A 12,941-nucleotide genomic window follows, 5' to 3' on the forward strand; every position below is an offset into this window, starting at 1 on the left:
ACCCACTGGGATGCTTCTTCCCTTTGGATAGGCGGCTCTGGGGGGAAAGAACCTTTTCTCCTCTTTCAGACTGAGACCAGGGAGGGGACCTTGGGGCAGCACAGGTGGTGCCTAAACTCACCCGAAGCCACGATGGAAAATGCTTTTACAGGCATCAAGCACTTGCAATTATCCTTAGTTCATTGGCTGGGACCTTCTCACTGCAGCCCTCCATTAGGTTTCTGAGGTCAAATTCCTCACTTTTCCCAAGGAAAGGGCTGGCTCATGGGGGCGGGGGGCGGGGTGTTACTGAGCTCCAGGCATCGCGTGAGTCCTCAGACAATCTTCCAGCTCGGAATTAATTTATCTTCTGAATGGAAATGTCAGAGCCTGGCAAACATTCCTGCTAATGATTTTGGTGATGAGATATCCACTGGCAGCAAACAGTAGGCCACACGAATTGGATTTTGCCGATGGGGGCATGGGGGGAGGGCGTCTCTCGGGGAGGAAGCCTGACCACCTCATCTCATTTCTGCGGCGTTCTCGCCAGACCGCCCTGCTAAAGGAGAGCGCCAGGACTTTCCTTGTCATTTTATTAATTCTGGACAAGTACCTGAGGGAAGGCTGGGGCTGGGTAGCTTCGGGACTGGATTTCCAAGAAACAAGGAATGACACCAATGCCACTCAAAAGTAGATGAGTCAGAAGCAAAACGAGTGAAAAACAAGTAGGAAAGAGAAGATGTACAGAATGCCCCAGCGAAGAGGGACAGCAGCGAAAGCCTGTCTCCCATCTGTGGCAGGAGACTGGGAAGTTACATTGTTATATATCAGCCACCCGGTGTGTGTGTGTGGGGCGTGGAGGCTAAGCAGAGGATGGATTCTGAGTGCTCTCAGGCCCCTGCCATCCCAGATGCTGTTTTCCAACCACACCTCAGACCTACAACCCTCCTTGCCTGGGGCCCACACTGAAGCTAAGGATTCTCCGGACACCTAGGGTGGTACCAGAGCTGTAGCTTAAAAAGCAACATCCCAGTTTCACAATCAGCGATGTTTTGTTTGGCCTGTAGGTGGAACACTCTTAAGTGCACCAGGGTAGAAATAGTACAAAAAAGACCTGATTGTATTAAGGGATATTTTCTTCTGCATTTTTCCTTCAGAAGCATGAAGGGAAGGTAAACTTTCTACATCATTATGTTTTTAACTTTATTTTGAAATAATTATAGACTCAGAGGAAATTTCAAAAATTGTATGTAGAATCCTGTGAACCCTCCTGGCAGCTTCCCCCAGTGGTGACATATAACGATAATATCAAGACCAAAAAATTGACATTGGTATAATGCTGGGACCTAGACCGCAGACCTTACTCAGTTTTCATGTTTTGCACGCATTTGTGTGTGTGTAGTTCTACGCAATTTAATCCCATGTGATCTGTTTTAGTCATCTCGTGCTGCTGTAACAGAAATACCGCAAGTGGATCGCTTCAAAAAAGAGAAGTTCATTCTCTCACAGTCTAGCAGGCTCGAAGCCCAAATTCAGGGCATCAGTTCCAGGGAAAGGCTTTCTCTGTTGGCTCTGGAGAAAGGTCTTTGTCATCCCTTGGACTAGGAGCTTCTTTGGGCAGGAACCTTGGGTCCAAAGACACGCTCTGCCCCCGGCACTGCTCTCTTGGTGGTATGAGAGCCCTATGTCTCTCTGCTGGCTTCTCTTTTACATCTCAAAAGAGATTGGCGAAAGAGACTAATCTTGTGGATCTCATAAATGTAACTACCACTAATCCGTCTCATTACATCATAAACATAGGATTTACAACACACAGGGAAATCACATCAGATGGCAAAATGGTACACAGTCATACACCACTGGGAATCATGAGCTAGCCAAGTTGACAGTTATTTTTGGGGGACACAGTTCAATCCATGACATAATCCCGTGTAGATTCACGTAACCATCATCACAATTAAGATACAGAATTGTTCATCCCCACAAAGGAACTCCCTTATGCTACTTCTTTATCATTTCATCCTCTCGCTTTTGTCTCTCTTCCCTGGCAATTACTAACTTGTTCTGTATCGTTTTGTCATTTTGGAATGTTCTATAAATGGTGTCATACAGTTTGTAACCGTTTTAAGATTGGCTTTTTCCGGTAAGCAATAATGCCCTTGAGACCCATCCAAGTTTTGCATGTATCAATAGTTAATTTCTTTTTATTGCGGAGTAATAGTCCATTGTTGGGTTCTACCTCATTTTTTAAATATCAAACTTTAACCTTTCTGATGTGTCTGTTATAGAATTTAAGCAATGGATAGGTGGTTCCAATAGAGGACTCATTAAGATTTATTAGTAGGAATAACTTAGTTTTCCCATTCAAAAATCATATACTATTTATAGACTGTAGTTAGAATTTTCTAATTTTGAAGGAACCTAACCTTGCTAATCTACTAACTCTAAAATATACAAGGCTTGTTTTACCTTTCTGAACTATATGCCTCATGAAGTCAGGGGCTATGTCTTTTTCATCTTTGGATTCCCTGCTGAGCCCAGCATACTTCCTTAGACTAGGCAGGTTCTTAATACATGCTAGAAGAATGGATGACTCCTTTGAGTCCTCTGCCCCACACAAACTCCCCAGGATTCAAACACATCACCACTTTGCAGGTGGCAGTAGCACAATACACTTTAATTGTAGAAAGACAATTCTGTAGGAGGAAGAGGACGTGCCTTGTCTGGGCATCCCATTTAGTTGTTAAATGAGTTCTGTAGTGTACAAATGAAGAAGATGCCAGCTTCCAGCTGCCCTTCTTTCAACCAGGTTACCAAGTCACTGGGCCTGGTGTCTGCTAAGGGGGCTTCACAGTGGACAGGGGTCTGCGCACAGGCGGGCTTCCAGGTATGTGACTTCCCAGGATGCACTCTGACTTGGTGACTACGCATTCAGTCAAGAATGAAAGGAGATGGCCAAATCTGAGGGCTTTACTCGTTATTAAAAAGTTTCATTTTTCTCCCTGGGGCCATTTCTCATGGCCTCTTTGTTTTCAGTTCCTTTAGTGAGATCTTGTGTAAGTAAACTTCATCAGGAGTTGAAATCTGGCTCTGGAGCCGATTTTGCTTAATCCCACTGAGATGTTTAAGTCATCGTCACCGACAATCATCCATATTTATTTCTGTCAATGGATGACTCCCTAGGAAAAAATCTATTTTCAGGACTGATTACATTGCTGAAAGGGAGAGAAGACATCAAGGCCTGCTGCTGGATGTGGGGCTGGCTACACCCCCAGGCTTGTCACGGAAAGTGGGATGGGGAATAGGGACAAAGTGGAAAAAGCACTTGGCCAATGACAGAAAGAAGCTGCCACGCTAGAGTCAGTGAAGTGGAAATTGCCCAAAGCTTGGAAAACGGGAGCAGTGTCTCCACACAAACAGGCTTGAACTGAACATTAGGGACCGGGAGGTCTCACGCACCTGACAATGGTCAGAGCCAGCAGCAGGAGCAGCAGTTACTGGCAGTGGCACCACAGGACTGCAAGAGCCTGGAGGCGCCTCTGCCTCTCCCTCTGGCTGCAGGCATAGGAGGGCAGGTGCTTTGTGTGGGAGAAGGGCCCCTTCAACTTCGTGACACTGTTGAGTCCAAAGCTACCTTTTCCAAAGTCTAATCACTCGCTAGTTTTTCCTTATGTTAGTCTTAAATCCTCCCTGCCACAGGTGTAGCCCATGTCTTTCCTATTATTAATAATCACTAATGATTATTCTGGAGCCCTGGCCATGCAGTGGTGAAGTGTTTTGGCTGCTAACTGAAAGGCTGGCAGTTCGAATCCACCATGACTCCTTGGAAACCCTATGGGGCAGTTCTACTCTGTCCTATAGGGTCGCCATGAGTCGGAATTGACTCGACGCCAGCCGCTAATGATTATTGTGCAGTGAACACACGGTCTGTGGCAGTAGAGCCGTGGTTAGCTGCATGGACTCTGGGGGCAGGAGGGCCCGGCTTCACATCACGTCTGTCACTTGCTGGTGGTGTCACCCAGGCAAGTTACTTGAAGTTTCCTCATCTGTCAAATGGAGATAATTTAGGATTTCTGAAAGGATTCAATAAGTTACTACATGTAAAGCACTTAGTAAGGGCTTCATACTGTGAGCCATTACGCTGACCCACTTAGTCATCTGGCTGTGCCATATTTTAACTGTCGAGTACTTAGGTTATTGTTTGTTTTAGCACCCTTTTTTTTTTAATGCTTTTGTCCTGAGACACCAAAGTGGTACTCATACAGATTTTCTGCCAGATTTCTGGTTTTGTATATTCCAAAAAACGTGCACCGTTGAACAAGCCAGGATCTTCTGAGGCCCCTACCACAGACAGTCGTCACAGAAATGAAGCAGGTTGGCATTTCCAGAGGACATGATGGAACTTTTCTTTGTTTGGGGTTGTTTGATCTTTTCACTGTCCCTTTGGCCGGGCAGTTTGTCTTCTTTATGTCAGAACTTTTAAGGTTATTGTAGGGATCTATTAATGAGATTCAGGTTTCCTGGGAAGAGGCAAAGCAGTCAGTACAAAATTAGTAACATTAGCTGAGCCTGTGAGGAGAGCAGATGCTCTCCCTTTACAAAGGGCTACATTTATCTTTGGGTAAAACACCTGGAAACCTTTCTGTGGCCCCTGAAGACTGCAGTCCTGGGCCTCCTGGGCAGAGGTTTCTCCAGCAGGACCTGGCTTCCGCACTGGGTAGTGCTGGGTCCGTGATGGCAACACAGGTATGCAGTGTCACTGTGGGCAGCGACCCCCGCCACTCCTGGACTGAGATGAGGCTGACACAAGCCCTCACGCTTCCCCTTATCGCCTTTCTAAAATCCCTCGAGTCTCTACCTTCCGTTTCCTATTTTTAAAATATAAATGTCTTTCTCCTAGTATAATGAAAGCAGCACAAGCTTTGAAGTTATAAAATCTGAAGTCCTAGCCTGGCCATTATCCAGATGAACAACCATGGGCCAGTTACTAAATTTCCAGCCCATTTCCTCATCTGTAGGGTGACCCTCCCCACATCACTAAATGGGAGCTAGGGTGCTGGTGGCGGCTCTCCTTGATCCAGTCCCACACATCTGCCCTTCAGCCTATCTTCTTGGTCCTAAAAACATGTCCTTGTGTTTACTCTCTTCACAACTTCATTTCCAGCTTTAAGCTGGAAACCTAGTTCCTTCTAGAAGTTAACACCAAATGCCTCGATGTGGCCAATGTCTAACTCACCAGTATTCCCACAAACGAGCACCTCTTTTGAATTTCCTTATTCCATCACATTGCTTAGTGGGCTTGTTCTGGTGCCTGCCAGCCATTCTGGCTCAGGTTCAGTGAGAGAGGAATTCCTATCCCAGGACAGCCTGAGTTATGGTGTTATGAGCTGCTGTGAACATACAGTCACCAAAGATCAATGAAGCACTAATGAAAACCCCATCATTCCCATGACTGTAAAACTAGGGAATGTATGGAGTAGTCTCAATCTATTAAGTCTTCATAAAGAAAAATCTGTAGCAGCCCATTTATGGTTGTGGTGTACAGAGGACCTATATTACTAAGTAACATGGGAGAAGTGGGAGAAAGCAGGGAATGCAATGTCCTTCTGAGTTCAAGTACATCAAGAGACTGACCCCGGAGAGGCAGTGGCAGGCAGGCGAGCTGGGCCAGGCAGGTAACCAAGATCACCAAGATTATCCAACGTTAAACATTAGAGAAAGCGTAGACATGAAATAAATTAAAACTAAGCTATTCTATTAAATGGAAGCATAATCCACAGGTAATTTCCTCCAACATTATTAGATGGAGTTTGTACTAATAGAACAATCCTATCCACAGCAGTGGCGGTGGTCAACTGAGAAATGCCTCCTTCAGAATTGTCGTGGTTTCTGTAAGTGAAGGGTCATGGAAACCAGCACTAGAAAGCAAGAAAGACTTAAGAGACATTTAGAGACAAAGGAAACATTTTGACTATTTTATTTTTTAATCTTCAAAAATTTCTGCCATGAGACAGGAATGCATGATAGAAATGGCTCAACATCTTCACATGGAACACTTGGATTCATTTTCATTCACAAGTTTTTCTAAAAACATCTAAAATTTCATAATTCCGCCCACTTCCAACCATTATCACAGATTTAATTGACCATTAAACAGTAGTTGCCAGCAACAGATAGCTGGAACGCTTTCTGCGTATTAGTAGTGTCTTTTGAAACTACCACCCAAGAGTATCACAATTATAAATCTCATTGTACATGGCAACCCCAAAGGTGACTGATGTCCCCAAAGAAACTCTCTCCTTATCATGAAGAGCTGTATCCCTCAGGTACTTAAAGAAATACTTGTCCTTCTCCTGGAACTTGTTTATCTTATAGTATTTTTCTTGTAGGGAACAGCACGTGTTGACTTGATGATTTCATCACCATTGCTAACAGGCAAATACATATGCCTGCTATTTACTGATGCTGTCTGATTACTATGCACACAACATACTAAAAACAGATGGGTTGCTTGGAATCTGTATCTCCTCATCTGAAGAGAACTACTTTGAGGTTTTTTTTGAACAGTTGTAAACAAAAGGAAAGAGATATACATGGACATATATCTATACACATAGAGATATACACTGAATAGTTTCAATGTGGTGCATATCTTATATAGAGATACACACAAACACAGAATGACTCACACTGTCACACATACCCGCACCCTTACATACAGCATGTGATATAAATGTTGTAACTGTCCTTGGGAGTTCACTGGAGTTTTTATATTACCAAATGATGATGAAATACCTGATCTGCATGACTCCTGAGAAGATACTAGAAGGGAATGACAGTTCTGATGCACTTTGGAATGGCACAATCACGTAAACACTTGCATACTTAAGACTTCTGAACTCAACCAAAGTTTCTAAACATGATCCAACCAAAAAAAAAAATATCAAAACAATGCAGCAAGTTAAAAAGTAAATCAAAACACAAAAATGTTTTTATATTCAAAGTATAAACAGATAGGAAATGCATATTTGTAATTATTTTTAAAGTAGGAAACACGTACTTAAGAAAAATATAAGTTGTCTGACAAAGTTTAAAAAAAAAACAAAAACTTTCCAATGCATAATCATACATGCATTGCCCAAAATAGGAGAGGATAGCCACATTAGAATAGCAAGGCTTATAACAACTCCACCAGAGAAAAAATTACTATATATAGCAAGTCTGTTGAGCATGCAATTTATAAAAAAAAAAAAAAAAAAAAAAATCACTGTGACTGTTAATCACACTTCTATAAAAAAGAATTTGCAATTTGTTGAGTATCTTATCCCTCAATATAATAAAACTGTATAAAAATTATAACTAAATCAATAAATTTCAAGCACCAATTCAATCATTTAAACTTACTGTATTTATATTTCTTCTGTTATTGAGGGGACAAATTATGATGAAGGCTAAACTAAAATTAGCCAGGTAATTATTACAGCTTAGCTTTATAGGCATGCGGTTTTCCCCTTCCATTCACTTGAATGCCAAACATTTGAAAATGTTTAGGCCAGTAAAGGAATCCCTGGAGAAATCCATTATTTCTGAGTATCGGTGGTTTAATATACATTAAAAGCTCTTTAACAAACCAATGCTTTCTTAGTTTTAGGATTAAACAGATTTGCACCTAAGAAATGAAGGGACTGTTCCTCATTAGGACTTGGAAAAGGCAGCACCTATGTAGTAGACTAACAAGCACATCTGGACATCTACCAGTAGTGTAAGAAAATGGCATTATTATTCAAGAAGGCAACACCATTGCACACGGCAATACTGAAGTTTTTCTTAATTAAAAAATTTCCATTAGACACTTGGACCGGAGGATACCTCAAAAAGAGCACATTTTTTTTTTCTGGTTTCTTTTTCTGCATCAGGAGAAAAAAAAAAGTAGCACAGTCTGAGCCAGTACACGAGTAACAGTGTTTGTGATGCCTTTGGTTGCTCCTGAAGAAAGTACGTTCAGATAACAAGGGGGTTATTTTAAATCAACACAACTGCTGTTTTTGTTTCCAGTATATACATCATACCACTTAGATACACAGTAATTTCTGAGACAGAATTAAGGTTTCAGTCTTTTCCCACTATTGAGTTTGGTTAATTTTCAACACACACCAAACCAAACCTTCAGAGAGACTGCATTTGAGACTGAAGAGCAGACCGCTGAAAACGATCGATGTGGAAACCAAAAGTCTCGATCAAAGGGGATCCTCCATCACGTCCCATCCCGTTATCTGAACTCCGTCACAAAACGCACGCAGTTGAAGAAGAGCCCTCTGCAGTCATGGTGTTAGGACAGCGGTGGGTGGTCTCGCGGGCCCTGGAGAAGGGCGGCCTCGCTCTGCTCCTCGCTCGTCTCCTGGGGCGGTTCTTCGGAAACGGGCTCGCCGAGGTCTTCGCTGCCGCCTTCACTCTGCCCCTCACTGTGGTCTTCACTCGGCTCCACAGTCTGTTCCAGGCTGTTCTCCAGAAGTGTGGGAGAACTGCTGATTCTACTTTCTTCTTCCCCTGTCTCATTTAAGGGCTGGGACGGAGGTGGTGTGGGAGTGTCATATTGCATGGCACTCTCAATGGAAGAGACTGGGGCTTTGGTTAGAGAAGTATCGGCTGCAATCTCATTCTGAGGCAAAGGTAACTTTTCCACAAGTTTCCACTGAATGATACTCATGTCTTTTCCACCAGTTGAAATCAGGTGACTGTCGTTATGAGTGAAACTGACATTGGTGACATGGCTGCTGTGGGCGCTGTACTTGTGACTGGGAGCCTATGTGAAATAAATCAGACAAAGGCAAATTAAGCTCATTCTTTACATGCCTGCTTACAGCGATGGAGGTGACTAGGTAGGGGAGGTAACTCGGCTTCTGAAACGGGTGAATTCCAATGAAAGCCACGACCAAATCTGAGGACTAAAGCGAGCAGTAATTTCCCTTTAATGCCTATTTATACAGGAGAAACAAAACCTAACTGGACAGACTATCTGTTTAAAAAAAAATAACTAAAAGTCTGCCTTTTCTGAATGTCAGCTTGGTATACTAGTTAGAGCTTAGTAACTATTCTCCTGGGATGGCTACGGGAGGGCTGACTAGGTCCGCAGGATTATAGGTGATTTAGGGAACAGTTCTATCAGTATTATAATGTTGATTGTGTGTGGAACAAATAAAACATTTTAATATGCTTAGGAGAAGTTTACAACTGCCAAAATACCAAAATAAAAAAACAACCAGACAATAATCAAAAAGGAATAAAACATCACCACTTCACAACTGTCTTCTCCTTACCCTCAACGAGGAAGGAGAAGACAAGCGAGGCCTGCTTGGATACTCACGCGCGGACCTTCTGCCTCTGCGCACCGCAGTGGCACAGAGAGTAATCAGTGACCCTACAAATACTTTCTTGCCACTGACACAAAATCACCCCAAACAAAAGGTCCTTAACACTAGCTCCTATCAAACGAGCTTACCTTTGGTTTGGAGCAAGGATACTGAAACAGATGGACTTTGCAAAAGTCATCAGCGACAGCTATGACCTTCCTGTTGTGGGACCGCACCAGTGCATTGATATCTGTCCCATCAGATCCTTCCGGCCAGACACCTTTGATACGGAAACACGTGGTGTAGAAAAAAAATTAGCCTGAAAAATACTAACTGCCACACTACGTATGTTTATTTGATTTTAGAATTGGATTAACTTTCATCTGTGTTCACACTTAGTTGCGAACATTTCTCTTACAAATGTCTCAGAGGCTCAATACTGTTCTTCATTCAAATGATGGAGTTTTATTCTAAAATTTAACTAACAATAAAATTTAACCAAAATAGCCTCAAGATGGAAAACGTACAGACCTAGAGTACTTAACAGTAACCAGCAGGTGGTGCTAATAAATTAGTTTAGTTTCAGCTTGACTCACTTCACCAATAAGCTCTTCCTTTTTAAAGTCCGAGCTGGAGGGGACGTTATCAGTTGCTTGTACAGCGAGGTGCAAAACAAAGCAAGAGTGCTCCAAAGTGGACTCCAGGTAAACTGTGGAAAACTGACACAGACTTCCACTGCTCCCCCAGAGAAAACCGCACGGAGACTCTTTTCTTTCTTAAGGAAACACACGCCATCCACGAGCGTAGCATGCTATCCCACAGAATTCACCTGAAGTACTATTTATGTTCAAAACTAAGACATATCAAATTGACTTATTCGGAATCATTAAGAGGCACTGGTGGTCATGGTCAACGTAACTAGCACAAAGCTCTATTAGACTAGATTAAAATTATGGGACATTTAAGAGTTGAGATGTTGGCTTCCTGTGGTTGAATGCTTCTCTAGAACAAAAACAGTTTTGGTAAATTTGCAAAAAACAAGTCACGATATTTATTACTTGACATCTCTTAATAACTGAATAAATATCATCTGGTTAAAATAACCAGGTAAGTCATCATCAGCTATTTGGCCACTGCTTCATTTCACTCCAGAATAATCAAGATTATTTTGGTTTTAGTTTCTTCATATCCTATCAGACTTCTCCATCTCTACGGCCGGTGTGTTTAGAACAATTACCTATAAATGGATTATCTTTAGAATGCACAGGCCATAAAGAAATGTTCAGACCTATGATCAGGTTGGAGGAGAGTGCCCAGTTTTCAGAAGGCAGATATATATCACTAAAGGGAAAATATTAATATTTTTGGGTATTGCTTTAGGTATCGGTGCCAAATCCACAGCTGGTATTATAATTACTGAGTATAACACCTCTGTAATTCTTTGCAACCAAGGCTTTATTATATTAACTTTCCATTTTTCTTCTAACCTTTTCAGAGGACACCTAAAGACTGGGAAAACTTAGGGAACTGTAACAGAGGACAGATTTCTAGAAATGTCCAAAACATCAGATTAGGAATGATCTCCAGATTTTATCTTTAAATAATACTGATGAAAAATACCTTCATATTTTGACAAATGGTGCTGGGGCAACTGACATCTACAGGCAAAAGAATGAAACTGGACCCTACCTCACACCATATGCAAAAATTAACTCAAAATGGACCAGAGACCTAAAGCTAACAGCTAAAACTATAAAACATTTAAAAGAAAACATAGGTATGATGAATCTCCATGACCTTGAAGTTCTTAGACATGACACCAAAAGCCCAAGAGACATACACACACGCACAAGACAAACTGGACTATATCAAAATTAAAAACTTGTGTGTTGCGGAGGACACCATCAAGAAAGTTAAAAGACACAGAATGGGAGAAAATATTTGCAAATCATATATCAAAAAAAAAAAAAAAAAAAAAAAGGCTGCAGCAGTGTATCAACAGGAAACTGCCAGAAATTCAGGCCGGATTCAGAAGAGGACGTGGAACAAGGGATATCACTGCTGATGTCAGATGGATCCTGGCTGAACGCAGAGAATACTAGAAAGATGTTTACCTGTGTTTTACTGACTATGCAAAGGCATTTGACTGTGTGGATCATAACAAATTATAGATGACACTGTGAAGAATGGGAATTCCAGAACACTTAATTGTGCTCATGAGGAACCTGTACGTAGATCAAGAGGCAGTTGGTCAGGCAGAACAAGGGGATACTTCATGGTTTAAAGTCAGGAAAGGTGCGCATCAGGGTTGCATCTTTCACCATTATCTATTCAATCTGTATGCTGAGCAAATCATCCGAGAAGCTGGACTATATGAAGAACAATGGGGCATCAGGACTGGAGGAAGACTCATTAACAACCTGTGATATACAGAAGACACTACTTTGCTTGCTGAAAGTGAAGAGGACTTGAAACATTTACTGATGAAGATCAAAGATCACAACTTTCAGTATGGATTACACCTCAACATAAAGCAAACAAAAATTCTCACAACCAGACCAATAAGCAGCATCATGATAAATGAAGAAAAGATCAAAGTTATCAAGGATTTCATTTTACTTGGATCCACAACCAACACCCATGGAAGCAGCAGTCAGGAAATCAAAAGACACATTGCACTGGGCAAATCTGCTGCAAAAGACCTCTTTAAAGTGCTGAAAAGCAAAGATATCACCTTGAAGACTAAGGTGTGCCTGACTCAAGTCATGGTATTTTTAATCACGTCATATGCATGCAAAAGCTGGACAATGAATAAGGAAGACTGTAAGAAGAACTGACGCCTTTGAATTGTGGTGTTGGCAAATAATATTGAATGTACCACGGACTACCAAAAGAAGGAACAAATCTGTCTTGGGAGAAGTACAACCAGAAGGCTCTTTAGAAGCAAGGATGGTGAGACTATGTCTTACATACTTTGGACATGTTGTCAGGAGGGATCAGTCCCTGGAGAAGGACATCATGCTTGGTAAAGTAGAGGGTCAGAGAAAAAGAGGAAGACCCTCAACGAGATGGACTGACACAGTGGCTCCAACAATGGGCTCAAGCATAACGATTATGAGCATGGCACAGAACCAGGCAGTGTTGCATTCTGTGGTACACAGGGTCGCTGTGAGTTGGAACTGACTCAACGGTACCTAACAACAGTAATAACAACATATTGAAAAGGGTCCTGTATCCACAATATATAAAAAACTCTTACAACTCAACAATAAAAAGACAAATGACCCAATATAAAAAGCGCAAAGCATCTGAATAGAAATTTCTGCAAAAAGGATATACAAATGGCCAATATGCATATGAAATGGCATTCAACATCATTGTTTTTGTTAGCTGTCATTGAGTTGGCCCTGACTCCTGGTGACTCCATGTGTCAAGAATAACTGTGCTCCATAGGATTTAAAAAAAAAAAATTTTTTTTTATTTTAGATGAAGGTTTACAGAACAAATAGTTTCTCATTGAACAGTCAGCACACGTATTGTTTTATGACATTGGTTAACAACCCCACGACATGTCAACACTCTCTCTTGTCGACCCTGGAGGAACTTTTTTTT

At 41.8% G+C, this 12,941-nt stretch overlaps 1 protein-coding gene across 3 annotated transcripts in view; it reads right to left on the reverse strand.

The window, feature by feature from the left end:
* Positions 1 to 5,930: 5,930 nt before the first annotated feature.
* The window catches only part of EML4 (EMAP like 4), a 207,166-nt gene continuing 200,155 nt past the window's right edge, over positions 5,931 to 12,941 (reverse strand). For all 3 annotated transcript variants that reach the window (XM_004369521.2, XM_023735595.1, XM_023735585.1), the window contains 2 exons: positions 9,479 to 9,609; positions 5,931 to 8,782 (listed from right to left, as the gene is read on the reverse strand). In XM_004369521.2, coding sequence (XP_004369578.1) covers positions 8,309 to 8,782; positions 9,479 to 9,609 — 605 coding nt within the window. In that variant the 3' untranslated portion in view covers positions 5,931 to 8,308. The remainder of the gene's footprint in view (positions 8,783 to 9,478; positions 9,610 to 12,941) is intronic.

Source organism: Trichechus manatus, unplaced genomic scaffold (genome assembly GCF_000243295.1).
Source record: "Trichechus manatus latirostris isolate Lorelei unplaced genomic scaffold, TriManLat1.0 scaffold00005, whole genome shotgun sequence".
NCBI lineage: Eukaryota > Metazoa > Chordata > Mammalia > Sirenia > Trichechidae > Trichechus > Trichechus manatus.